The sequence below is a fragment of the Poecilia mexicana genome, unplaced genomic scaffold (genome assembly GCF_051168715.1).
Source record: "Poecilia mexicana isolate PSO_F unplaced genomic scaffold, ASM5116871v1 scaffold_16, whole genome shotgun sequence".
Taxonomy (NCBI): Eukaryota; Metazoa; Chordata; class Actinopteri; order Cyprinodontiformes; family Poeciliidae; genus Poecilia; species Poecilia mexicana.
In genome coordinates, this window is record NW_028263385.1 from 19,219,978 (window position 1) to 19,247,498 (window position 27,521).

General features: G+C 43.0%; 1 protein-coding gene across 2 annotated transcripts in view; it reads right to left on the reverse strand.

Moving 5' to 3' along the window:
• Window positions 1-27,521, reverse strand: part of kmt2bb (lysine (K)-specific methyltransferase 2Bb) — a 386,582-nt gene that overhangs the window by 349,694 nt on the left and 9,367 nt on the right. The window contains exons 3-36 of one of the 2 annotated variants that reach the window (XM_088014062.1): window positions 26,146-27,491; window positions 23,721-26,070; window positions 23,454-23,635; window positions 21,428-21,550; window positions 21,150-21,336; window positions 20,143-20,374; window positions 19,994-20,061; window positions 19,616-19,873; window positions 19,408-19,514; window positions 18,260-18,385; window positions 16,644-16,757; window positions 16,331-16,477; window positions 16,151-16,243; window positions 15,956-16,073; window positions 15,724-15,837; window positions 14,389-14,573; window positions 14,072-14,173; window positions 11,355-11,465; window positions 11,149-11,225; window positions 10,789-11,003; window positions 10,604-10,707; window positions 10,367-10,504; window positions 10,023-10,181; window positions 9,814-9,931; window positions 9,630-9,708; window positions 8,683-8,843; window positions 8,223-8,390; window positions 5,163-8,130; window positions 3,411-3,511; window positions 3,127-3,264; window positions 2,468-2,720; window positions 2,145-2,252; window positions 949-1,032; window positions 16-145 (exon numbers count right to left, since the gene is read on the reverse strand). In XM_088014062.1, coding sequence (XP_087870188.1) covers window positions 16-145; window positions 949-1,032; window positions 2,145-2,252; window positions 2,468-2,720; window positions 3,127-3,264; window positions 3,411-3,511; window positions 5,163-8,130; window positions 8,223-8,390; window positions 8,683-8,843; window positions 9,630-9,708; window positions 9,814-9,931; window positions 10,023-10,181; window positions 10,367-10,504; window positions 10,604-10,707; window positions 10,789-11,003; window positions 11,149-11,225; window positions 11,355-11,465; window positions 14,072-14,173; window positions 14,389-14,573; window positions 15,724-15,837; window positions 15,956-16,073; window positions 16,151-16,243; window positions 16,331-16,477; window positions 16,644-16,757; window positions 18,260-18,385; window positions 19,408-19,514; window positions 19,616-19,873; window positions 19,994-20,061; window positions 20,143-20,374; window positions 21,150-21,336; window positions 21,428-21,550; window positions 23,454-23,635; window positions 23,721-26,070; window positions 26,146-27,491 — 10,964 coding nt within the window. Of the gene's footprint in view, window positions 1-15; window positions 146-948; window positions 1,033-2,144; window positions 2,253-2,467; window positions 2,721-3,126; window positions 3,265-3,410; window positions 3,512-5,162; window positions 8,131-8,222; window positions 8,391-8,682; window positions 8,844-9,629; window positions 9,709-9,813; window positions 9,932-10,022; window positions 10,182-10,366; window positions 10,505-10,603; window positions 10,708-10,788; window positions 11,004-11,148; window positions 11,226-11,354; window positions 11,466-14,071; window positions 14,174-14,388; window positions 14,574-15,723; window positions 15,838-15,955; window positions 16,074-16,150; window positions 16,244-16,330; window positions 16,478-16,643; window positions 16,758-18,259; window positions 18,386-19,407; window positions 19,515-19,615; window positions 19,874-19,993; window positions 20,062-20,142; window positions 20,375-21,149; window positions 21,337-21,427; window positions 21,551-23,453; window positions 23,636-23,720; window positions 27,492-27,521 lie in introns of both variants that reach the window. The other variant, XM_015004673.2, reaches the window with a different exon arrangement.

The following is a 27,521-nucleotide window of genomic DNA, read 5'->3' on the forward strand; positions in this document are numbered from 1 at the left end:
GGAGAGTCGCCCTACCTTGCCGTCGTAGTACTTCTCTCTTTTGTCGGTGAGCACCGAGCGGATGACGATGCCGGCGTACTCGATGACCATCTCCCCAGCTTCGATGTTCCTTTTGCAGAACAGACCGCGCCCGTGAATCGCAGACCTGCATTGACAAGGGGGAATACGTCAGAGAGAAAAAAAAAAAAAAAAAAAACGTGTTTGGGATTCTGCAAGGAAAAGTTTACATTTCCTTGTAGATCCCATGTAGATTCCTCCAAATCAAGATGCTTTTTTACTTTGTGAAGGGAGAGAGGATTACAATGACCTGGCTAACAACACGTATTATTAGATGACAAATCAGATACATTTCACAATCAGGACACGTATATACTTGAGGATGAACCCAGCCCTATTCCTCCTCCTCGTTGCACAAAAAGAAAATGCTGACAACTTAACTTTCCTTCTTGTGTTGACCCCTACAAAACCTACTACATTCAATCCAGACATTTAAATGAATTTAGTCATTAAAGATCGCACTTATTTATCCATGTACATAACTTGTGATTTTGGATAAACTAACTCCCCAACATGTCCGTACTGGATGGACACATTTAGAGGCAGAGATGCTAACGTTCACAAAATCCCCCCCCCCCCCCCGCCCCCAGAAGCAGAGTCATGGCAGAGTTCACATAATGTCAAACTACTGAAACCATAAGCATGTCATCATCTTACTTCGATGGAAAAAGCTGACCCTTAAATATGAACACTTGAATAACCAGATGTCTGTTTTACCTGGAACAGGAAGACACCAGGTTTCATTAAAAACAAGACTAGCGGTGCAAATAAGATACGTAAGCTTATTTGACTGGCGTAGAGCGCCGCCGCTTTTCTTTGCTGATCACGGCTTCTTATTATTAGAGCAACCGTGAGCAATAAAACCGCATTGGTTTTGTAAAAGCAGCTGACCTGTAGACTCCAACCGCCTCCTTGGACGTCCTTTCCAGGTGTCTGAAACGCATGGCCATAGGCAGCTCCAAACTGGTAGCCCGTCTGAGAGAAGGAACAAAACAAAAAAAATAAAATAGACTCAGACATTTACAGCTCTGTGGTATTCATCTTAATAGATATCCATCAGTTAATCAGCCACAGATTAGAACTGGCTAACTTTATCTTGATAACTTCAGATTAGAGGTTTGATTGTCTTTTTTTTTTTTAAATCCGATTGATTAAATGGACGTTTCCAGTCAATATTTTAGAATGCTAGAATTCATAAAAACATTTGAGAGTTCGTTTCAGCTTATAGCTGCAAAAGAGAAAAAAAATTAAAAATCACCTCTGTAGTCAGACTGAAGGAAGAAAAAACAGGAAATCAATATCCTCGGTGATTTTTGGTTTTAAAAATACCGAGACGAAATATGGCGCTCTGTAGTGGTTCATACAACAAACACTTTGACGTTATTCTTTTGTTTATTGATGAGCCGTTTTGTAACCAGCAGAGCTCAGACTGCAAGTTAAGATTCAGTCCTGATTAGTAAAGGTAAAACACAGGTATGATATATCAGCCGACGTTGATCCTTTTTTTGCATATTGGTACCGATGAGTAAAACTGGGCCGACAGCAACAACCTATTTTTATTTCCTTCTTTTTTTCCCCTTTGACTTTGTGCTTTCGGAGGGGCCGGTCATGTGACGGTGATTCAGCACAGGATGTGATGGGGTGTTTAACCGAACAGAGACGCAATGCCAGCGTTTTCGTCGTTAGGGTGTTATAAGATTAGTATAATATAAATAGCATCTGCAAATATTGGCAATCAGTCATATCTGCAATTTTTATATCGTCGAATCCCAATAATTTAACTTCAAAACTAAAAAGACCCACATTGCATGGGCTAATGTAAAATAAACATCCTAGAACAAACTTGTTTTTAACTTCAACAATAAATGCATTTGATGGTCTTAAAAAAAAAAAAAAACTTTGGTCACAATTCAAACATGACCGACGTTTAAACCAGTTCCGCTGAGGGTCAATTGCTCATCAGTGTTCCAAGAACTGTGAGCACCAACACACCAGCCAGCTCTCCGTTTGACCGTAATGTCTGCTGGCTGAAAAGTTTCATTCTGAGTCTCAAAGACCTAACAGAATGTACAAATGTAATACAAGACCTTGTGGACTTCAGTAGTACTTCATCTTCCTCATCATCATATGGGCCGATGTCGGGAAGCTGTCTGTGCTGAGAAGCCAGGAAGTTGAACATATCAAATGTAGACTTCCTGTAAAAGCACACACGGTAACAGTCTGAATAAATGCCGTCATGTCGAACTTGTTTTACTGAAACCACGCATGGATAAAAGCATCTCATCGCACATCTGCTTGGGAAAAAAAATACGTCAAACATCTGTTCTGTGCAAACAATAGCAGAAACAGTCTGGCTTCCATATTTCAACATGTGGATGCAACAAGAAGCGGGTTAAAAGAGAAGCTATACCTGACGTAGAGCTCAGAGCGGGCGCAGCCAGTGGGATTGACGGGCAGGTCGTCTTCCTGGCTGAACTGTTTGAAGAAACGGAAAGTATGTCGCTGACAGCGGTGGGCGCCTTCAAGTTGCTCCAGCAAAAACACAATAGCGTCGTGGACCAGCCCCAGCATGCGGGCCCCTGTGATCTTCTGAAAAGTCAGGGGCCGGAGTCTTGCGATTGCTCGGGCTTCCTGCACACCATCAACCACTGCTTTCCAGGCCACTGGTGGGGAGCAATGAGGGGGAAAAAATGGCATCAAGACAAAAATCACACAATTCAAGGGAGTAGCATAAAACTAAGAAAGACTATGTAAGATAATGCTCGTGTTTTTGAGGGAAGAACTGTGTTGCTATGGGTCCATTTCTCTTCTAAAAGCCCCAGAAATGTTAGAGCAAATGCTGTTATAAATTCTTAGAAATGTCAAGAGGTTTTAATAAAACTGTGTTTGACACTGCCAAAAAGGCTGGGAATGCATACGCCCTGTTTCTCAGCAAGATAATGAGCCAAAGCATACAAAAAACAGAAATAAAAACATCAGCCTCTTTCATAGATCCTTCAAAACACCTGTGGTAAGCTAAAGAGAAGTAGATTAGAACTGTCAAAGGCCATTCCGGATGACTTTTCTTACCCTCTACGCTGTCTGCCTCCACACTAAAACCATCGTCGCTGGTAATCTCAAACCGCAGATGCGGCTGGTCTTTGTTCGTTGGACATCCCTCGTCGTCATCAGATGGCGTCGGTTCATCATCTGATGTGGAAGCAGAACCTGAAAGTCACATTTCACACAGCTCATTTGTCATTGCAGAAATCCGAGACCTAATGTGGCATTTTTGGAAAACATTCTGAAGGGCGCCGGAGTATCAGTTCCATAAACAAATACAAGAAGAGGCCTGACGTGTGTCTGTGGAATACCTGAGTATTTCTTCCAGTCGGCCAGGTTCATGTGACCCACTGCCTCCCTTGCTTGCTGTTTTCCTGGTTCACCCTGAGACAAGAAGCTCCTGGGCTCAGACCTGGGGAGGTAAAGGGGAATCTCTCTTCAAAAACATGCTTAATATATTTACAGCATCAACACAATATGGTTGCAGAAATCTAAAAGGTTCATCATTTGTTACTGAGAAATGCAAACCGCAAAACTCTTATTTTCATTTTACGTCTCTAGATGTATTTCCTACGTGCTTTAAAAACTGTGTTCATATGCATTGGAGGTGAAACTTACAATGGAAAACCGTCAAAAACTTTGCCCTTCAACCTCAGACATTCTGACCCAGAAATGAGCAAAAGGCAGAAAGAAAGTGGGGATTTTTCAGTGAGTCAGGTGATAAATTGCAGCAGTGGTTTCTACTGACTGGCTGGAAAATATAATCCTTTTAAATGTTTTTTTTTGTTCACGCCATACCAGAGAAGAACACAAGCTGCTGACTGCTTCCTGCTGCACAAGCAGCAAATGAAAATCAACCGCCAGCATTTAGCTGGAACATCTGAACAGTCTTCAGAACGTTCCAGCCACCAGCAATGTAGCTGAGCTTCTGCCTTATCGCATTCACCCATCAAAATTAACGAAGTCACAACTTCCTTCCCTTCCAGCCTTCGCAATAAGAGCCTTAAAAATACACCACCGCATCAAACATCTACATATCCTAGATACCGATTGGCGATAACTCTAACCCATCTCAAAATGTTGCTGAAAAATGAAAACACTATTTATTTGATCCATTTGCCTTTTTTCTGCAAATCAGTGTTAATTATTGAAATAGTTTGCTGCTTATAGAGTAAAATTTACATTTTACAGCAAGATATACATATAAGTGGAAAACTAGTGAAACTAAAAAGAGCTGCCTTTAATTTATTACCAGAGCTGAATATGCTGAAATCTTAACGCTGAATGACATTCAGAGTTGAAAAAACAAAAATAGCCTTTTAAAACAGGCTGAACACAAACCAAATGACGTCTAGTTTGTGTTCCGACGACCCGTCTGTCTTTCCATCCCTGTTTTTAGCTCTGATACCAGGCGTGTTATCAAAAAACAACTACAGAAAAAAATAAATAAGTGGAAAAAAAAAAAGGCAGCTGTGCCAAAGCAAAATGCTGAAAGTGGTGCAACATTACAATTGATCTGGTCGCTGCGTTGATTTATCTTTTAGGGTTTAGCGTGTTTTTGTACTGTTGCTCTTCCGCCGTTGCATTCACGCTGTCTGAAACTTTTTCACATTTTCTCATGTTTCCAAATGTTAAGGAAAGGAATAATAATAGATGGTTATAATTTGACATATAATTCAAGTCCTAAATATTAAATGTTAAGTGTACTTAAATCAAGTTTGTCAAATTGAGCAAGCCTACCGTAATAAAATCTCTTGGCAAATGTTCTTTGGACAAAATGTTCTGTTATTTTATATTTGTTCTTTCTTTTTTTTAATAGCTAAAGTTAAACCCAAAATTAGTCGTACCTCTGGGCGGATTAATGCTTACAATTATTTCCAGTCAACCGAAACGTTTGCTCCCAATAGAAAACCATTGTTTCCCTTCTGAGCAACATTTAAGCCCTTTTTGTAATTACTGACTAGCTTTTTCATTACAAAAAAGAGAGAGAAAAAAAAAGAACAAAGAAAACAATTAAAACAAACTAGAATTTAAGGTTTCAGTGTCACTGAATAAAAACTCACACTGAGCTATCAGAATCACTCATATGCTCGTCCTTCAGCTCATCCACGTTCAGGACCCCCTTCACCGTCGGGGTTTTGATGCGGACCCCCGAGGCTCTGCTGGACGTGCTTGGAAAGGCCGGCTTCCTGGGCTCCTCCTCTTCACTGACGCTCTCAGGTGGTAAGAAGTCGACTTTACACTTCTTTGTGACGATGCGGTCCGAGAGCGAAGACACCCTCTTCATGCGAACGTGAGAGCGAGGGCGAGGCGCCGGAGGCAGGGGAGCTGGAGGCGGCGGGGCTGGTGGTGAGGGAGACCGTGGCGACACCGGAGGCTCGGGTTCAATTAGAAGGCCGGGAGGTAAAACCAGCGATGATGGGCTCATTGTCCGGAGCCCGCTCCACTTGGGGGTGTAGTTGCTCGCCATCGCTTGGTTGATGATGGCCTGAGCGCTCTCAGCAGGACTCGTCGGGACGTTTTCAGTGGACAAGGCAGGCTGTCCTGCAGCCTTGGAGGACTTGGATTTTCTGGATGTACCTGACTCTTTCTTCTTCTTTGGTTTTTTCAGCTCCGAGACCGTTTCGTCTTTTGGAGTTTTTGTTTTTTTTCTGGACTTTTTCGAATTTGCAGAGGCCACGGGGCCGTTGGTGTTGTGAGCGAGCAGCTGTGTGACGGTGGCCGGGTTCTGAGCTGCAGGTGTGGAGGGAGCAGGAACTGAGGTCACGCTGGCGGCGGCTGGCGGAGCCGTCATGCTCCCAGCTGCGGCCAGCGTGGCTGAAAGAGCGTTGCTCTGCAAAAGGCTGGCGATCTGGGTGACGCAGTTGAAGGACGGGGAGTGAGGGGTGGGCAGCTGGAAGGTGTTGCTCTCGGGGTTCTTTACGAAGATCTGCCCGAGGCGGTTGACCAGCAGCACATGAGGAGTGGGGTCGACGTTCGGACCGCCTACCTCCTTCACTGTGAGGATGGCGTGGCCCGGTAACGCCTGGGGCAACACCTGCTGGTGGGGTTCGATGGCTGGCCTTGGAGTGGAGAAGTTGATGGAGATGGTGTGACTGGGCGTGGCTTCCTTCTGCACGGAGGAGGAGCTGAAACCGTTTAGGACTACAGGAGCGGAGGTGGTCTGCAGCGGCGGCATGGCGGCTGAACTCTGCAGCCCGGGAAGAGTCGATACAGAACCAGAGGAAGAGACAGCGGTGACAGAACTGAACGGCTGTGTTTGAGTGGGAAACAGAGCTGCACAGGTTTCAGTTGGGGAGCCAGCACCTAACGCGACTGGTAGTGCTGGGTCATTCTGAGGGTCGTTTAGCTGAGTTTGGCTAATAGCTTCTACAGGAGTGAGGGTCGTTAGCTTAGCGGACAAAGATTCGATGCACGGGAAGCTGGGGGATTCTTGAGGTACCGTCACGGGCTGAAGTGTGATGCTGGTCAGAGGAGGTTGACTGAAATCCTGTAAACAAGAATACACCTCAAGAGAATCTACGAGACACTGCGAGGGGTTTTGAACGTCGGTAGACAAAAACGGGGAGGGCTGGAGGAGGCCTAGCATGGGGCTCTGGTTATTCTCGGCTGAATCCAGCAGATTAGACGCAATGTGGTTCATCAAAACAGCAGAGCCCTCAGCTGAAGAAGCCAAGTTGGGACCTTCAGACTCAGAGTTCTGGACTTTAGAGGTTTCAGGCTCTTGGTTTTCAGTTTCTTGTAAAACCGGAAGTAGTTCGGTAAAACTTGAGCTGCCCTCGCATTTCTCAAGTACAAGAGGCGCCTCAGAGGCAAAACCTAAACTGGAACCGGACAACAACTCCTCTGAATACGACGTCTCAGGCACCTTAGTGAGCAAGTTCGGAAGAGACTCAACAACTGGAGAAGGAAGTACAGATTCCCGATCTACTGAGGGAGTGCTTGCGGTGTCACAGGATGGCGGTGGACATGGGGTGGGATTATCAGTCGTACTTTTTCTGGCAACTGAAGGTTCTGATGGCTTATTGTCAAATGACAGATTAGCTAATCTTGAGCTGTTTATGATTTTAGGAGGACTTTTACTGTTAGGGGTTTTTCCTTGTATCTGATTTTTCCCGGGTCCATCGACTTTCTGGGCATCATCAGTAGCTGCTACACTCGCATCACTCTCAGTACCATCATCTATCCCGTCCAGCTGAGCCAAGGGCCGGGTAGAAGAAGAAGAGGAAGGAGACTTGGATCGATCTTTGGACACTGGGCAGCTGACTACAGTTCGTGAGAAGTTTAAATAGTGCTCCATGTCATCATCCGAAGAGGTGCTTCCCAGGTCTTCCTTTGCGGAGGCAGCAGAACGTGGAAGATTTGGAACGAGGGGTTTCCTCTTGTGTACTTCTTTGGTTCTCCCCCAAAACTGCTCCGAATCGTCACCTTCGACCACTATCTGCCCCCCGCAGTTCATAGCCACTCCTTCGTTCAGAAGCGTTTCTTCAATCTCCAGTTCTGTCCGCATCTCTTCACCCAGACTCATACTGGAATCTCGGTGAAACGAGCCGTAGGGGAACTGGTCGTCGTTCTTGTCTAAATCTCCGTGGGGCGAAGCGCCGTTGGTCGGAGAGACGTCCTCGGGCTCCGGCGAAGCTAAAAAGTTGTGCGGCACCTCGACCGAGTCTGAACCACTCAGATCAAACGACAGGCGGTTTCTGGGTAACTGCTGCGTGGAGGCTGTGCTGTCCTGCCAGTGAGACTGAGGGAAGAACGAAGTGGAGCGGACCGAGGGAGCGTTTCTTCCTCCGACTGAGCGGGATGAGTTCATCAGGTTGTCTGAAACACCGAGCGGAAACAACGGGGAGGTGGGGTGGGCAGATTTCCCAGCACGGAGGGTAATGGGTCCGGTTAATGAAGCCACGGGAGGGGGGGACATGTGACTCCTTAGGGACGGGGTCTGTGAGTGTGGGCTGTGACGGCGAGCTCTTCGTGTCTCTTCCAGATCACTAATGGTCAGGATGTGGTGAGGTTTTGTCTGGATTACACCTAAACAGAAAAAAAAAGACAGCATCAGACCATTTATTCTACTGAGTAGTTTACAAACATTTACATGTGATCTTTAAAAAAAATGAACAAACCTGGGCTTGGCAGAGGACGGGACAATCCTCCAGCTGGCCTCCGATGAAGGGGATGATTGGGAACTTTTGGCTTTGTACCCTGGTCAGACTTTGTGGGAAGACCTGGAACAAGAGACTCCTCTGCAGGGGGGTGGGCTTCTGTTTCCTCAACCTCCTGGGCTGCACACTCTGAAGATTCATAAACATTTGAGACCATATAAGCATATAATATCCTGCTATTATTTGCACAATTTTCCACATTTCTTAGAACTGCATATTTTTTCCTACATTACACATTTGACATTATTGTAGAGTTGTTTTTTTTTTTTTTGGGAGGGGGGGGGGGGGTTTGCCACTGCTATCTTTAAACGTATCTGCATGCTTCTGTTTTCCAGCTGAATTTTCCCATCGAGGGTCTGGAGAATAAATTAAGTTTCTATTCTGCTTTGGAAAAAACTTTTTTCATCGCTATATCACACACCAGGTAGCTGACGTGGGCTGTGAGCAATAGTGTGGTTGTCTCCTTGGTCAGGCATTTCTTCAACCGGCTTCTCTGGTACGACAGGCCGGACCTCCCGAATTTTACACGTGTATCTGCACCGTCGTAGAGGGTTCAACGTACTCCAGTACCACCGGGAGCACCTGAAAAATGAACACGTGTTCTAAAGTTATTGCACCATTTTAACAAAATTAATTCATAAATTAGGTACGTATGCAAGGATGATGAAAAGAACGGAAATGCAGCAGATTGGGAAGCTCTTTTTTTAAGCTGGAAGAGAAGGAGGCAGACTCACAGTTGGAGACTGAAGCATTTGTTTTTGAAAATGATAGAGGGGCTGGGGCATACAGACAGAAATAGAAGTTGTGTATGCCCAGTGTTTTGGTGTCTTGTGACATGTTGGTGGATTTCTCCTTTGTGAAAAAAAGTAACTTTTTTCCAACTCAAATTTTATGGTTTTACGTGATTGAAGACTCAACGTGCAATAACAGTGAAACAAATACGCACGGTTCAGATTGTGCTGAAAAAAAAAATTATACCACATAAGGCAACATTAATGTTTTTTATAAATACAAAAGGTAAAATTATACAAAAAAATAACCATATATAAATATATACTGGACACCATAGTCCTGTCATGAAATTTTCAGACTGAATTTTAGATTTTCGTTAGCAGTTATGTCAAACTGAAAATCATGAGCAATAAAAGCTTTAAATATATCATTATGTTTGTGTAATGAATCGACATAAAACAAGTTTCAGTGAATTACATAAATGAAATCAAATGTTTACATGTTTTGATTTCTTGAATTGCACCTCTGCATGCTTTTATTTGATTTATTCATCTATTTATTTTAATTTACATATTTTTTGCAGCAAATTTGCTTTTCAGATACACTTAAAATCTCAAAAGGCAAAATGCAACTTACTGAAAACCGACAGGAAACAGTTTGCCTTTGTTAGCAGACAGTTCAGACAGCATACCCAACGTGTCAATCTGCAGAGAACCTGCAAAGAAACGAGAGGAATATCGATTATTAGGCCAAAATTAGCACAACATAGCCAAATAACACAAGGAGGGCAACAAGATGAGATATAAATAGAACTATTTACCAATCATCACATTGATCAGTTCGGGTTCTAATCCAGTCAGGAACTTTCTACGAAGGCTGATCCCTTCAAAATCCACATAGACTCTACGGTTCACTTCGAACTCTTGACCAGTTATCATCTGAACAACAGAAGAAAGTTACTTTAGCGTCACAGGTCGAAATGGTTGCTGCACCCAAAATGAAACATTCGGAGAGAGGTCTAGAACGTACCCTGCCGGTGATGAGATGTCGATGTTTGTGGCAATAGACCTTTTTATCATCCTGGAACACACACTGCCGCGAGCGCGCACACATGAAATGGTAGTTGCTTTGACATGATGTCAGGCAGCAGCCCACTGTGGCACCGGTCTGATTACAGCGCTCACACCGCTGATGACAACAGGAAAGACCGCGAGGAGGATGAAAGCATAAAGTTGAGTCAAAAACTGCAAAGTTAAAACTTTCCTTTCCTACAAATAAATATATCCGTAAGCTGGTCTGCATATACATACACACTCAGATTTCCATTTATTTTGCTTCAGTGCATTTAGAAATATACAAATTTGTTCACTGACCATCAATCGCCCCCTTGTCACAGCGCTGTGCACATGCAGCAGAGAGCCATTATCTTCTTCAAATACCTCAGCAGACCATAAACAGCAGTTGACATGGGCCCACTCATTCTGGCCCAGGTACAGCAGCCTGCCAGCTTCCTAGGGGTAAACAAACACAGAGCACTAAGTTACCCGGTAACACAGCGAGAGCAGCTATAAAAATGAAAAAGCAACGATGCAAATTACTGAATTTCCTACATTGGGTTTGAGGTCTCCATATTTTTGGCACAGAGAGCACTGCCTTTCGTCGTCTTTCGACCACCCTGTGTCCAAGTCAGCTTTCGAAAGTCTACCTCTCTTCCCTACGAAAACCACAGGTATGACCACTTTGAGCCCCAAACTCTCGTAAAACCTCCACTGTGACCTCAGAATGAGAGACTTGCCTTTGAGTTTGGCTGCTCGGCTATTTTTGAAATGGTTTTGGCTCGCCAGGTCCCCTGACATGGGGGTAGCTGCGTCCTCCTCCTTTATGTCCAAGCTTTGCTGTCCATTGTCATCCTGAAGAAGGCCCAGCGGAGGCCTGGACTCCTTCCTCTCCTGCCACTGGGCATAAACGTGCTCTGTCGTTGGAGGGTGAACAGCCGTCGACAGCATCCCTCTGAACAGAGACCAAAAACATTTCAAATTCAACTTGCAGCTGTGGAAATACTGAAATGAACAGACACCAATACATGAAGACTGAAGAAAATAAGTCTTGTTTTAAAGTGCCAATTTATGATGAGGAATATATGATCACCACTCACGCTGGCACGTCTTTGGTAGAAAGGTTCCACAACTTTGGGTCTTGGCTGTTGAACCAGTTAAACACCTCTTCAAGGAGCTAAAAAGAAAACATTTTAATTTTTTGCACAAAAGCACAACAATACGGGCCTTTTTGCTTCAAGTGCAAAACAAATCCCCCTCTGTGTACGGTTGGGGAAACTGAAGTGAACTCTGCGACTTGCAGTACCTTCAGGTAGTAGGAGCGCGCCAGGGCTGTGGGTCTTTGCTCCTCTGGGAGATGGTCTTCTTGCTCCAGCCTTTTTCGTATCACCTGAACCACATCTTCGTGGAACATTTTCTATTCAAGACAACACCACCAGAACTCACTTAGCCACGGATGTTACCATTTAGAGTTTATGGACACGCATTAAAATTCTTAACATTCAGAACATATGAAAACAAAACAATAAACGTAGGCTTCATTGACCGTCTCTTGCATAAATCACCAAATGGAGCAATTATTCACATTGTGGCTTCAGTCTCCAAAGGGCCATTTTACAGATCATTCGACGCATCAATCAATCTAAATCTGTTTTATTATAAAATATGTAATGTCACATCTGAACTGGATTGTCATGCATCAGAGTGAGTACATAAATAAAAAAAACAACAACTTATGAAGTGTTTTCCATGAGCTTAGCAGCTGAGACAGTCTGTATTAGGTTAGAGCAGAGGTTCCCAAACTGTGGGGTGCCATTGCAGGAGAGGAGGGGGGGGACGCGGAAAGCAGTCTGGATGAAAAAAACAAAAAACAAAAAAAAAATCATGAATGCTGTATGCGCTGGGTTTTTACCTTAGAATGGCCAACTCTCTGTTATTCCTCTGTCAATTTGATACAGTAGGGTCTTCCACACTTCCCATATCTGTGTCCTCTGTCACTTTTATCAGCAGTTAAAACTGTTTAATCCGTTGTTAACATGTCGTAACCTGTTTTTCCGAGCCGCTTTTAAACGCAACATGAGCGCTACGACGCTCACACTGGGTTTACACCTGTGCGGCAGTGAAGGAGGCCTTCACTGCCGCACAGTGAAGGTGCGGCAGTGACCTGCATAGCTCCGCTACGCAGGTGCGGCACAGTTTTAAGTAGGTTTTAAGTATGAAATACACCTGACAGGAAGAACCTTGTTCTTGCTCTTGTAGAAGAAACTTCTCTCTTCTTTCAGAGTTTGAACTCAACATTAAATTTAAATGAGACTAAAATGAAGTTATTATCTTTGGACCTAAAGAAGAACAATCTAAAGTCAGTCAACTACTTTATCTGTAGTTGCATTGATTGCTGCACTGTTTTCACACTATTACTTTACTTTGCAATGTAAATTATATTGATCTACCTTTTAATACAAATAAACTTGACTTGACTCGACTTAAACGTGCGTCACATTTGTTCCTGAAATCCAATCTACTTCCGCTGATATTAAACATCCTTCGTTACTGTGGAACAATTTGGTGACCAAAGTGGGTTTGTGTTAGAATCACGGCAGCAAACCAGCAAAACGCAAAGAACTTTTCACAGTTTTTCCACCAAACTAACACTGAGTTGAGTAAAGCTGTTGGATGCAGGTAATGTTAGCTAAATGATGACTAGCTAGCTAATATCAATACAGCACTTTAAGCTTAACAAGTAGCTACTGATGATGTTGTCTATGTTCAACTACGTACAGTACATTCATTTTGCCCCCAAAAAAGATAAAAAGATCCCCCCCCCCCTCCAACACCCCTCGCAGCTCACATACATCGTTCAACCAGACAGCTATTGGTAATCCATGGAGGTGAGGGGGCAGAAAAAGTTTGGGAACCACTGGGTTAGAGGAATGTGAGGATCTAAAAAAAAAAAAAGCTGGCGAGCCCCAAACACAGAGATTATGATGCCATTTCTAATCCCATGATTATAAATCATATGATGATGATTGTAAATGATGATCATAATGATGTTTACACAACAAACTTTTTTGTTTTACACAACCAGTTTTTATAATATGACTAAGTTAAATGCGCTTCTTCTTCTTCTTCTTCTTCCTCTATGTTCAACTTGGGGGGGAAAAAAAACCCAAAACTACAGGTAAGATGTTGAAGGTATTGGTCATAGTAGAAGAATAGTCACCTGAAAAACTAATTACGAATAAAACAAATGTAAGCATTGTTCTGTGCCATTGTTCGTTCAAAAAAAAAAAAAAAAAAACACAACACATGAAAGACTAAGTACTCCACAACATTTTTTTTTTTTTTTAGGATCTGAAAGGGGGACCGCCATCCATGAACTGAAAAGCAGGCAACGAGAAGAAAATATTTGCAGATGTTTCCATGAGAAAGCCACCTTTTCATCGTAGAAAAGTCCCAGATGTAATGCAAAATACCCCAAAAACCCTCTGACTTCACAGAACTCATTATGTTCAGGGTTTAAGCTCTGAGGGAAAACAGAAGTCCAAGATGTTTGGACAAGTTGTCAAGAGTTGTGTCAAGAAAAACCTTTGCAATCCTAAGATGTTGATGGCAAAATTAAACCACCAAAAAAAACAAACAAACAAAAAAAAAACAGTCGAATGTATAACACTGACAAGTGGAAAATCCCACAGAGTCATGGTTGTGTAAGCACATTTTAACATATGTGCTTACACTTACACGGTTATTTTTAAAGAGCAAAAAAAAAAAAAAAAAAAAAAAAAACTGATGAAAAGTTTTTATTCATCAGTTCTGCAATTCTGCAGATGATAGTCATGCCTTTTACAGGTCATGGTTACGGATACAGGTCAGAACCAGATGAACTTTGTGGAAGAGGAAGAGAACCTCCGCCTTCGAAAGCATCTGATCTTTATATTCTGGGTAACAGCCGTACAGTTGCCAAGAATTTCAACAGACTTAAATGTTGACATTAAAAAAGTCATAAAAAATGACTTCTGTACTCACCAGGGTGGTGTACAGGCCTTTGTCAAACTTTTTGCCGACAGCTCTGAGGTCACAGGCCGGCTGGTTTTCAACTCCACTGTCGGGGTCAACCCACTTTTCACACTGAAACAGAAAACCGTTGCACATATGAAACCAATACATTCACAGGTTTCAGTGGCATTTCTGTCCACCTACCAATTATAGCTCCCCTTTTCCAGAACAGAAACAGTCTAGCACAATTGAAATTTAAAGATATTTTAAGCTCAAGTAAAATTAAAAAAAAAGCCCTTTGTTGTCACATGTTTCACTAATAAAGGAGGGGAAGTTTGGTCCACTACCTGAGAGCATGTGACAAGGTGCTGGGTGAGAGTAGAGGAGAGCAGGCAAGCCAACACCTTCTCCACGCCGGCTCTGAGCTCAATGTACAGCAGCTCCCTCCAGGCGCTGGGCTGGGTGACGCTGCACGGCCGGCAGGAATACACCACGCTTTCTGGCAGGCTGGACAGGATCTCGTACAGCTCGTCTGAAAGGGTTTACCAGTAAATCGGGGTCAAGTTTAAACATCCTCTGTGTCTTGCAAAGGTATCCGTAAATTCACGACCGCTCCTAACATTCTCAACCAACTGCCATTTCAAAATAGCCTAGTCAAAGTCCAGACCAAGCTTTCTAATCCACTGCAGAATGACTTTAAAACGGACGTTCACCAAGCCCGTCACGATTGCACGATGAATTAAAATGAGCTTGATCATTTCCATTCAGATGATTGATGCATTTTGAAGGGTAAATCTGTCTACAGAGACTTCATAATCCATTTTATTTATAGCTATAGCTGAGTGTGGTTTTAATTTACATTTCATTTCTTATTTTTGGTCGTCGCGTTTTATCTTGGATATTTAAAATATCTTCCAGTTCGAGTGGGGAAAGAACGCTTATTGGTTTGTGATGAGTGAACTTGCATTATCATATCATTATCGATGGAGGGATTGCCAGTCGACGTTACGTTGCGTCAGCAGCCACTCTACTGTGCATCTCACCGTCAGAATGCTGGCAACTATACATTATTCTAACTAAACTATTTACGATTAGGCTAATAAAACAATTTGCAACTCCCAGCGAGCGCAAATCACCTCTCTTCGCCCAGCGCAACTCCAGCATGCAGCTTCACCACGTCTGCTGCTGTCAGAGGTTTTATCTTTAGCGCAGCGTCTCTTGATCAACCCGCTGCATTTTTAATTTCTGAAGGCTCAGTTCATCGCCTGCCTCCCTGGATACAGCTACATCTTCGTTTTCCCTCCAATTTCCCTCTTTTTGCAGTTAAGTCGAGCATGCATCTGCAGCGTTTATAAATAATCCCTCTATTAATAATGTGAAAATGGTCTCAAAACAACAGTTTTATGGAGACATACGCCAAGGAAACTGATGCTTTAACTGCTGCAAACAGTAGTTCTGCAAAATACTGGCACCGTTTCAAAATTTCCTTAGCAAGGAAAATTATTTTTTTTTACAATCAAGCACTATTATTCTCAGTCAATCATACAAAATCCCAGTAAAATACAGTAGGTTTGAAGTCATAGCTTTAAAAAAAACATGACATAGTTTGAGGCAAGGCACAGTCTATGACAATGAGTATCGTTTATAAACACTAAAATATTATTTCATCCAATAAAAATCACCTGTTAGATCCTCACACTTGGCGTGTACCCAGTGGTTACAGGAGCCGCACTGCATCATCTGACTATCGTAGTCGTTGTCTTCGTAACACTTGAAGCAGATTGGACAGTAATTACCTGAAAGAAAACAAACAAACAAAGACACATAATCAACAACATGAATGATTATGACTGAAAGCAGCAGCTGGTTAAAATAATCGATCAATGTGCTGGCAGAGTTCAACTCCCCGCTCACCCTGGTCGAAGAGGTTTGAACAGTCTGGACAGAGGCCCTTGTCATGGTTCCAGTCAGTATCCCAGGTCTTTCCTGGTGTCACGCCGCAGCTTTTGCATCGGATGCAGGTTGTACAAACCTACAGGAAAACATCATATTAGCTGGAAAGAAAAACAAAAACTAAAAGTCTTATAAACAAAGCTTTCGAAAACACACCCAGGCCTTCCTCTTCTTGTTTTGCTTGGGATAATTTGGTCCCAAACAGGAAGCATGATAACAGTTCTGGCATCGATCACACTCCAGTAAAGGCTGTGAAAACAATGTGAAGGACACACAATGGGAAAATGGTCTTATTAGAATTTCAGCAGCTAATTAAGCATTTCCATCACTCGGTACCTTGGAGAGTTTGTTCTTCCCTCCACACACGTGGCAGAACTTGCAGCGCCTGCAGCACCAATTTTCCTTATTCTCCTCCGATGGGCGATCCGCGGGTTCAAGGCAAAACTGGTGGAAGGGTTCACAGCATACTTGGCAGTACAACATCTGCAAAAAAAAAAAAAAAAAAGGTACACTCCCTTCAAAGGAAAGTTCGCCAATACCGTGAGCATGTCAACGTAAAACACAGCTGACATATGTTTATCAGCGCACACAGAGGATAACAGTTTCCCCTTTGCAAATTTAAACAGAGCAGAAAGCACTGAGCAGTCACCTCATGTTGTCCTTTACTGGCACAAAGGAAGCAGACGTAGGGAGGCATGACAGGTGCAGAGGTCAAAATACTTAAACCACCCATATTCCAGACGTTCTCCAAGGTACAGTCCTCCTGAAGGTGAGACAATAAACAGAAACAATTACGGTTGTTATAAGTGCAGCACTCGCCCCTGACCAACAGGAACACATATTACGTAAGGGTTCAGTCCAGTTAAAGCATTTGTTTGCTAAATTGTTTCTATCAGACTAGAACAGAGGTGGGCAATCCTGGTCCTGGAGGGCCGGTGTCCTGCAACCCGTGGATGTCTCCCTGGTCCAACACACTTGAATCCAACAGCAGAATCACCTCCCAAGTGCAGTCAAGTTCTCCAGAGTCCTGCTAACAACCTCATTATTTGACTCAGGTGTGTTGAAGTTGAGACACACCTAAAAGTTGCAGGAGACCGGCCCTCGAGGCCTGGAGTTGCCCACCCCTGGACTAGAATATACTTCCTATTTTGTTTTCAGGAGAAGTCCTGAAGTCGATCATTTGGTCATTTGAAAGCAAATACTGACCCCTACTGGGTACAAACTAAATAGCATTATCTTGCTCACTGGATTTTACAGGTGAATCTCAATATTCACCTGTAACATAATCTTGGGGAGAACTGCTGACTTAGAAGTTGTCGAAGAGACTGTTTCTATAGCAACGGAAAGTTGATTGGGAGGAAAAAGTAAGGTAGCAAAAGGTCCATCTGCACTAGAGATAACTGGAGCCCTGCGAGGATTGTGAAGCAAAGCTCCTTCAAGAGTCTGGGGTAGATTAACAAGCTATGGCCTGCTGGACATGTTAGGCCATTCCTGAAGCAGGAATGGCTCAACATGCTTTATACCAAAGCTGAAGAAGACTGGGAACAGTGGGAAAATTTTAAAAAGAAAGAAAGTTTTACATTTCATTTGGAAATCAAGGTCCCAGAGCCCCAGAGCTCCAGAGCCCGAGCGGAGAGAAAGACAATCAAAGCTGTTTGAGGTCGAGTGTGAAGCTTCCAGTCAGTGATAACTCAGGGAGCCACATTATCTGTTGGAACCGGTCCACTGCCTTTCATCAAGTCCAAAGTCAGCATGGCAGCCTACCAGGAACTTCAACAGCCGTTCAAGCTTTCTGGAGAGGCGGCTTTCATTTTCCAGCAGGATTTAGAACCTGCTCCCACCAGCAATAACACACCAACACCTGGTTAATGACCAGGCTAATGACCAATCAGATGTCAAATTCACCTGATCAAACTTTTACAGACAATTTATATGTTGTCAAGTTGGCTGAGCGCTGCAACCAAGCATGGAGCTCAAATCCTCCACAAGACATGGACGGAGTTTTATTTCTGCTCTAACGAAACTGAATTTAGGGTTTTCAATTAGCCTTCAGAATTCACAAAAATAAAAAGGTTAAAATAGATCCTTCTGCTTAATCAATTTATATACGCATTTTACGTTTTGAATCAATTAACATGTACCTGTATATTTACATTCTGTAACAGCCTGTGTGGAATAGAAGCTGCTTAAAGACAGCAAATATAAGAAGCTTATTCTTGGGAAAAAAAAATTAATACTGTACTGCAAGAAGAAATTTGTCTCAACCTTAAAGTCCACTCTGATTTTGTGACTTGGTTTAGAAGACTCGACTTCTCGCTGTTCAAATCCGTGAGCAAGGGCAGCCAGGACACTGGGAGGAGTCTGCTCCAAGGGAGCCTGAGATGAAAGAGCCTGAGAGAGAAAGCCAACATTAACAGAGACTGGAACATGTTTTCTCTTTTCCTTTCTTTTTTCTTTAAAATAAAACTTGCCTTTAATAACATTTTTTTAAAAATATGACTAGAGAGTTGAAGTCATTCAGAAACTTCTGCTTTGTCTGTAAAAATTGTATTAAAGTGAATCAAAAATCCAAAGTTCAGTGGCAACCATTGAGAGCCAAAGACCTTTCAGGCTGTAATTAAGCCTTAAAGGGACAGTTTCTGAAATAGGGTTTTATCACAGAGGTCAAAAACTGTTAATACCAAATGTGCAGTTGATTATTATTGGGCGACTGTATTTAGTGTAAATTCAGAATTTTGGACACAAAGGTCAGAACCAAAGTAGTTTTTTTTTTTTTAACCATCTTGAAGATTAAAACCATAGTTACATTTGTTTGGGGGTTGTACAAAAACAGACAGGAAGTAGACATAGGAGGTGATGTGCCACCAAACATCTACTGAGAAAGGACAATGTAAAGATGCAGTAACCAGTCAAATAAGATCAATTCACTTATTGACTTAAACCTCTATGGCGTTTAGCTCGTTAAGTTGCTTTCACTTTCATATCAGGCATTTACTCTGACAGAAATGTTCTGTTCTCAGTACGTTTCACACAGGAAGATCATTGGTGGCACACAACCTTTTACCTCAACTTCCTGTGTAAATGATCGTCACAGGGTTTCCGCAGGTTTCACCAACACAAATTTAAGACTTTTATGTGGTGGAAACGTACAAAAGAAATGTATATTATATTATATATTCATGTGTAAGCAGTGTGCATGTTTGCTGAAATACGACATTTGCTTACTTTAACGCACTTTACTGAGTTGTTGGCTGTTGCACGCCAAATTGACTCATCTGGTTAAACATCTCACATCAGCAGTTAGATTCAGCCTCCAAAACCAAATGTTCTAGTCTTAACCTGGATGAAGCCTCCAAAAGAGCCGCCTACTGTAGCCCAGAGACGATCTGAGAGTTTGGATTCTTATTGCTCACCTTCTCAGGCTTCCGTCGAACCTGTGGTACCCGATGTGAACTGGATTTACGGTGTCTGACTTCATCATCCGAAAAGTCTTCAAAGAATCCGTCCAGGGAGACAAAGTCTTTATAACAGAAGAAAATTTGCGAGAAATTTGAAGAAACCACAATATAGAGCAACCGTTGCTGTTATTACAAGTTGGTGGTTTGCTGAATCTCAGGCTACCTTGGTTGAAGCGCGTTCCTGCTCCCCTCCTCCTTGCTGGTGAGGCAGAGCTAGATAAAGCTTTGTCGTCGAGATCAGAGTCATAATCCACCAGGTCAAAATAGACTCGAGGCTTCACCACACGCTTTGGCTGCTTCCTTACTGACGGACTGTGGCCGTCTGTGTTGGGACCAGATGGCGAGTCCCCGCCGCCCTCGTTCCCTTCGTCATTGCTTGAATACCCCCCGCTGAGAGATGACCGCCTCCGCTTAGACGAACCTTACCCAAGCAGAAAAGCAAAGTTAACAAGCATTGCAACGGACAGTGCATGGTAAAAAAGAAAAAAAAAGAAATAAATACAAAACATCTTTTGGTTTGCAAAATAAAGCGGCAAAATACTTTTAGGAGCCACTCTGCCGCTCAGTCTCCGTGCTTTCCTCTCTTCAATCTGATCACACCTCTTATACCTAGGGGTAAAAAGCAAGAAAAAGAAAACAATTATTTCTGAAGACCATAAACCAACAGTCACACATTTATGCTAAACTTACACACAACACTGTCGCTTGGTGTTGGGGCCGCCAAACTTAGGCTTGTCGAGGCAGTTGATGCATTTCCCACAGTCGTCTTCGTGGTTGCAGCCTTTGCAAACGCCGCACCTTCGAGAGCGGTACCCGAATGGCCCGAGCCCCTTCTTCTTTGCGAAACTGGACGGCTTTTTCGACTTTATTGCCTTTGGATCCGACAGGCTTGGGCTGTCCGACTCTGATGGAGACCCAATATCTGCGACAAGAGAAACAAATCAAGAGGTCATAACCTTTCACAAGCGAAAAAGATATATATTGCCTTTTGTTATGCTGAACCTATTTGCTTAGAGACCCAAAGGAAACACTTGGGGGAGGGCGGAAGATATGCTACCAAGTTTAAAAATACCTGTTAAGATATATTTTTTTTTCTAAAATAGAAAATTATTGCATTTTCATTATCTGAATGTTTTATATTTGTCAAAATGGAAAGTGTGCAATGTCTGTACCCTAATGACAAAAATAAAATAAAATGATATAAATCAAAAAGTTTTTCCGCCCTTGTACCATCAGGGTCTATTATATGCAGATACTGCATAAAAACATACAGGAATACCAAACAAAATTGGTCTTTTTGTTACATTTGTATGTACGAATAATGCTAAGCTTCATGTAATCGTTGATCATTGTTATTAAGAGCCACCGTGCATGTCAAAGAGCCTTCTGGGAACTAATAATTTAGCTCTTTAAAGTGTGTGTTTCTTCGCAGTTCATATAAAAAAAAACAAAAAAAAACATACTTGATTTTATTAAACCAAATAATGGTGGTCATTTCATAAAAGGACATGCACTACTTTGCTAAAATTAGTCATCACTCTTATTATTTCAGTCACTTTAAACCCAGTCATACAATCTAAGCTGTTCAAAATAACTAAAAAGGAGAAAAATTAACTTCTAAATTTACAACACTACATTCACAGGAATCAAGACAGCATCCTATGAAACAAAATGCCGACGATCATAATCATGACAACCTTTAGTGATAGCAGACGGGGAGATGCCAGATCTTTCATGTAGAGGCAAGGCACTCAGTCGGGGAATGTCGTCAGCGACCATGGCTCGGGGTTGGCCCAGTACCACGGAGGCGGCGCGGCACACGTGCTTGATCCGCGGACCTCCTGCTCGGCGAAACTCCTGGCATAAGGGGGAGATGAGCTGCGGCTGAGGAGAAAACAACAGGGTGGGTAGAACCAGACACTTTTAAGACGGATCGATGCTTGTCCCCATCAGGCGTATTGATCCGAGGACTCACTTGTCCTTGAACTTGCTCGGTCTTGAGAGGAACCTCGGAACGAGGAACTTGCGCCCTCTGCTTCCTCCTCTGTCTTTTAAAAGCGATTTCTTGAGATCTGGAGCCAGCAGGACCGGATAACAGCTGCGAGAGAAATAAAGAAACAAGACATCGGCTCAAACAAGACATCTGCTTCTGTTAATCAGGAATACAGGATTCGTCTTCAACAGGTGGGAATACATGAAATTAAGTAGTTGTACTTTCAAATAATCGTACTGTGGGGTCTAGGATCTATCATTGAACAAAACTGGAACGAACTGGATCAGTCTGAAATAAACAGATCTGAATCCTACAAGGGCAAATTCAAATTTAGAATGTTAATGCGAAAGATGTAACTCGGTGCTTCTCAATTCCAGTCCTCAGGCGGACCTGCTCCGCGCGTTTCAGACGTCTATTCCAGAACAGCTTATTCAAATGATAGCATGACCTCTTCTGCAGCCATCAAGAACTGCAGAAGGCTGTTAATCACCCACAAAATTCAATCCAGGTGTGTGGCAGAAGGGAAACACCTAAAACATGCAAGGCAGGGGGGGCCTGAGAACCAGAATTGAGAAATTGTAACTCAAGGTTTTGGGTCTGATATTTTTTGACAATTGCTAAGCATTTTGTTTAGATAATGGCCAATAATTTATATTTTAAAACACAAATGTAATGGTGTAGCCAGCAGAAGAATTGTGAAGACTGACGACTTGACAGCTGTCCAGCAGACAGTCACTGGCATCCTCCACCAGGAGGCCTCAAAGTGTTATTGCTAAAGAAGCTGGTTGTACACAGCAGTCAAGCATACTGATGGACATTTAAGTGAAAACATGTTTTATAAAGGGGCACACACACAACAGAGATAAATGCAACACTAAAATCGGTATGAAGAGACGACGACGGGCTACAATTATCTCAATAATAATTTGCAAACTCATGTCACCTGCTGGGGTTAGTCCACCGTTTCCTCAAGTCCAAAGGTCTAAGAGGAAATTGAAGAGCACTCAATGCTTCGCTCTGCTGACAAACTATATAGTTGCTGGGTTTTATTTTCCAGCAGGGCTGAGCGCTTATCCACACAGTCAACGGCACCGACATATGATTTAATAACCTTCATATCACTAAACTGAATTGACTCAATCTCTAAAGAGAATCTGTAGTATTTTCAAGAGGCACTAGACCCAGATGAGCTAAATGCAGCTTTCAAAGCAACCTGGGCTTCCATTACACCTGAACAGAGCTGCAGGACAATCACATCCATCCTATGCCGCACTGATGCAAACATCGAGTATATATTGAACAGTACATGGACTTACTTATGTAGGCTGACTTGCCTAATTAAAATTCCTTCTTTATCTTCTGACATTCTAATTTTCTGAGATGTTAAAAATAGTTTCTTTTTATCTTCTGTAAGCCGTAATCATCAGAATTTTCACACATTTCTTATTCCAAAACCCATTCCATACTATTCCAAATTCAAGTTTCAAGATTTCTTGTGAGCAACAAGAGCATTTAACACCAAAATTAAAACCAACTAGCAGAGAGCAACCTCAATTTAAGCTTGTCCAAACACAAAACATGTGGTCCAATGGTTCTCTTTGAAATCAAGGTGATACTTTGTAAGTGGAAGAACACACAGCAGATCAATGAGACAAAACCACAGTGCTCATTAAGCGTGATTAGACTTGTCCAATAGGGGAAAAAAAGGAAAATTTTGTATGGAAAAAATAATGTTTGATTTTTCCTTACATGGAAAATGATAAAAGCAAATTTTATACTTTTCTAGATTGAATAGCACAGTGAATTTTGAACTTCCACTCATAAAAACTAATTAGCAGAAATAAACAATTGAAATATATCAGCGTAGTGAATCTATACGAGTTTCAGTTATTAAGCTCAATTACTGAAATAATTTAACTTTTTGACTGTATTGTAATTTTTTGCTTAAATGCACAAATATAAACCATCTCTTTATGCTAAAAATTTTATTTGTGATTTTTAACCTTACCCCAGAAGACTTGAGTTGTTTCTGCTGGTCGATTTTAATAAGTTGAACCTTTGCTTTCCTGAGGAGATTCAACATTTTTTTATTTGCACTAGTGAGGCGTGCCCTTTGTGGCGCTCCCTTCTCTATGTGCCCAGGAGGAACGCCTTCGACTGCGCCCGACTTCTGTACCGACGACGGCGCTTCTGTGAAAACAAAACCATAAGTGCTCTGTTAAACGCCTTTATTTTGAATATTTATCAGAATCGTGTCTAATTATGATCGTCTTACTTGAGTCCCGCAGGGCAGTGTCTTTCACTGCCAACGCTCCCTCTGTGCATGGCTTCAATGCAACAGAATTAGGAGACCGAAGACTGACTGAAACCTTTCTCACCACTCCTGGACTATCCAGGTCTTCGATCTTGATCTTGGACTTTTCCTTGTCTGCGCCTGTGTCCCGCTGTCTCAGACTGATGCTCATGACCTCGTCGTCGAGTCCCTCAGCTAAATCAACCGGAGGCAGAGCGGGTTTACTCACAGGGTCGAGCTCTTGTGTGAGTTTGCCTTTTGGAAGTCCCAAAATGGGCTTCTTCAGCCTTTGATAAATCTTCAGGTGAGCCGCCTGCTTGGTAAATTTGGGTGGACTCTTCTTTTTCAGAACGTCCAAGAGGTCCGACGATGGTTCTGGGAGCTTATCCACTGGGGGAGATAAAAACAGATCCTCACATTTGCTCTCTGGGGCTTTATCCAGTGTATATAACTCCTCGCAGGAATCTTCAGGGAGATTCCACTTGAAACTCGAGTTCTTCAGGGAAGGCTTCTTCTTTTCATTTTTCTCACTCTTACAGTCAAAAAACAGGCTATCGGCCAAGTCGATGCTGTCCTCCAGGTCCTGAGCTGAAAACAGATCAACATCCAGCTGAGCTTCACTCAAAATATCCTCGTCATCAATTGGAAAGATGGGAGACAACGGCCTTTCTGCCCCATCGTCTCGCCTCTTCCCCGGACGGATGTTCAGGCCCAGCTGCAAACCCTTCTTCGGAGAGTGCCTTCGAGGCAACACGGACATCCCGACATCATCCATGAACCTCTGTGGAGTCTTGATCACTCGAGAGGATCTTGCACTTACAACAGGCATAATGAAGTGCTTGATGTTTTTTACAAACTTTGACTTGCAAGGCTGAACACTGACAACATCCGGCTGTCCCGAGTCCACTGGAGTGTCTGCTTCTTCTTGCTTCAAGTTATCTTTCTCCATTCCCATTTCAATCAGGTGGGAAATGATTTTAGACTGGGGTTTGGACTTCTTAGCTCCAACAAAAGGCAGGCTTGTGTGCTTCTTTTTGTACTTTTTCTGTACTCCGATGAGTGTAGACCCTTGGGATGGGACGGGAGCCGCCAGCAGCAGAGAAGGGTCATCGTCAGCGTCAAAAGTACTTTCACCTTCAGGGGATTTAAGCGGGGCAAACTTTCCATCTCTGCCTCTGTGCCTGTGCTTTTGGCGTTGACCAATTAAGGATTTGCGTTTCTTTTTTAGTTTTCTGGAAGATTTCTTGGATGATATTAGTTCACCTGTTTGATCTGAGGTGGCCACTGGCTGCTGACTGTCCAGAATCTTCTCAGTGTCCAACAACTGCTGACGTTCCCCCAACATCTGACTGTCCCCCAACATCTGACTTTCCTCCAATTGCTGATCTTCCCCCATTTGCTGACTGTCCTCCAATTGTTGACCTTCCCCCAATTGTTGACCTTCCCCCAATTGTTGACCTTCCCCCAATTTTTGACCTTCCCCCAACTGCTGGCCTTCTCCCAATTGCCGACATTCTCCCAATTGCTGACCTTCTCCCAATTGCTGACTGTCTATAGACTGCATGTCTGGTTCCTCTTTTACCGTTGGTTGTATCTCCTTTTCCTTTTCTTCTACAAGAACAGGCTCCTGTTTGGTCTCAGATTCTGCTTCTGCTCTCTCCTCCACTACCTTGCTCACCTCTTCAGCTACAGGCTCAACATTTTCCATTTGAATAGGCTCCATGTTAATAAAGTCAACCGTGTCAGGGACTGAGTCTGCTGTGGTGTCAGGCAAAACAACAGCCTTCTCAGCCTTCTGCTTTTTAACAGACTTCTTCTTCTTTGCTTGTTTATTATTTCTAAGTTTTCTGGGTATGGAAGGCACAGCCAATGGTTTGGCCTCTTCAATCTGTGGTTCCAGTTTGTTTTCCAATGACTGTGGACAGACTTCATCTGCTGTTTGTGAGGGAGTGTCGGCGGCTTTTGGACTTTCCTTTTCAAGAACTTCGGAGGAGTTTAAACTGGTCACCTGTGGTGGATCTTCGACTAAATTAGGACATGAGTTTATGGGAAGAATTTGAGGAGCGGACTCCTCAGTAGAAACCTGAGAGGGAACTTCAGCTTCCACTTGCGGCTTTTCTTCTTCTTGGGGACTTTTCCTTAGCCTTCGTTTCCGAGTGGTCGCAGGTTTTTTGCTGACAGATTTCTTCTGTGGTGACTCGAGGCTTGACATCCTTCTTCTTAGCCTTCTAGAAGGAGTGGTCTCTGTGTCCTGTAGAGACGACTTATCCTCTTGCACCTCTGGTGGATCTTTCAGGTTTTCCTCTTTGTTTTCAGGCACCGGGCTAACCTGCTGAATCAGAAAAGACGGCTTTGAGCTTTTATGTTTGCCAGGAGATGAAACCTTTTTAATCTGAAGAGGTGGTACCTTCCCGCAATCTGCTTTAGTGATTTCTTGCGTGGGAGTTTCAGGCGCAGGATCTGCTTCAGGCTGCACTTGTAAACTTGACGTTTCCAAATCAGGGATGCTTTGAGGATCCTTTTCAACATTTTGCATGCTTTCCAGTGGGGCTGCACATTCCTGTTTTGATTTTCTACCTCGTCCCTTTGTGATCTTCTTTACACCGGTGTCACTAGGTGGGGTCTTATCCACTTGGCTCACAGTCTCTGTTTGTACCTTGAGAGTATCTTCTGCCCGTGGGGTTTGACTTCCAATTTTGACTAAGGCTAAAGTCCAAATATATTTTCTCCGTTTTTTCTTTCGAGATGAAGTTTTCCCGCTGGCCTGTGCGTCATATTTAGGATTTCTGGTCTTTATTAACTTTATGCTTGGGACCCTCATTTCCTCAGTTTTAACAGGCAAACTTTCACTGGCATGTGTAGGTAGGTTTTCAGATTCTGTGGCTAATGAGCCTTGGTTTTCTGGCACTGTAATATCTTTATTTAGCCTTCTGCTTTGCCTTCGACCTTCTCTCCTCACCACTGGTTTGGCCTCAGCCTTTTGTGAAACTTCTGACTTGAGCTGGTCCAGAACAGTAGCGGGTTTAGTCAGACTTTCTGTTTCAGGTACACTGTCTGTTAAGTTATTAGAGAGTTCGTTAGCAACTCTTGTGCTTCTACGAGTCACTTTTTTAACCTCAGAACCCTGCAGTGGGGCTACTTGCTTTTTCTTTAAGTCTTTTGAGTTCAGTTTCTGCTCTATAGATCCGCTGTCCTTAACCTTGGTCAGTTCCTTCTCTTTTGATTTTTGGTCATCAACCACAACTTTGGCAGTAGTCTGACTTACAGGCTCTGCTACCTTAACGGCAGATCTCCCACGCCTCCTCGTAGGTATGGTCGGCACTCCTTTGTCCCCAGTGTTGAGTTCATCGTCATAAGATTCGGTTTTTAACTTGATGTGAGCGCTTAAAATCTGATCACCCTGAATGTCCTTAACATCGGGCTGGTCCTGCACATCTTTCAGTTTCAACTTTTTATCTGCCCTTTTCTGGGGCTCCTTTATAGTTTTCACTTTCTTTTTGGCCACCAACTTTATTGTAATCCTCGGTGCTGCTCCTGAAGCTCTGCTCTTGGCTGACCCTTGGTCCATAGTGTTTTTTCCTTTTGGAGTTTTCTTCGAATCCTTCGCTGGTTTTGTCTCAAGAGATATGTCATGTATTTCCTCCAGAGCTTTCACATCTTTCACAGGATCAGGTGGGACAGCCTCATCAACTGCTGGCACTTTTTGTGGTGGCTTCTCACTTTTTCTCCTAGATTTTGTGCTGACAGCATCGACTGCAAAAAAGTAAATAAATAAATAAAATG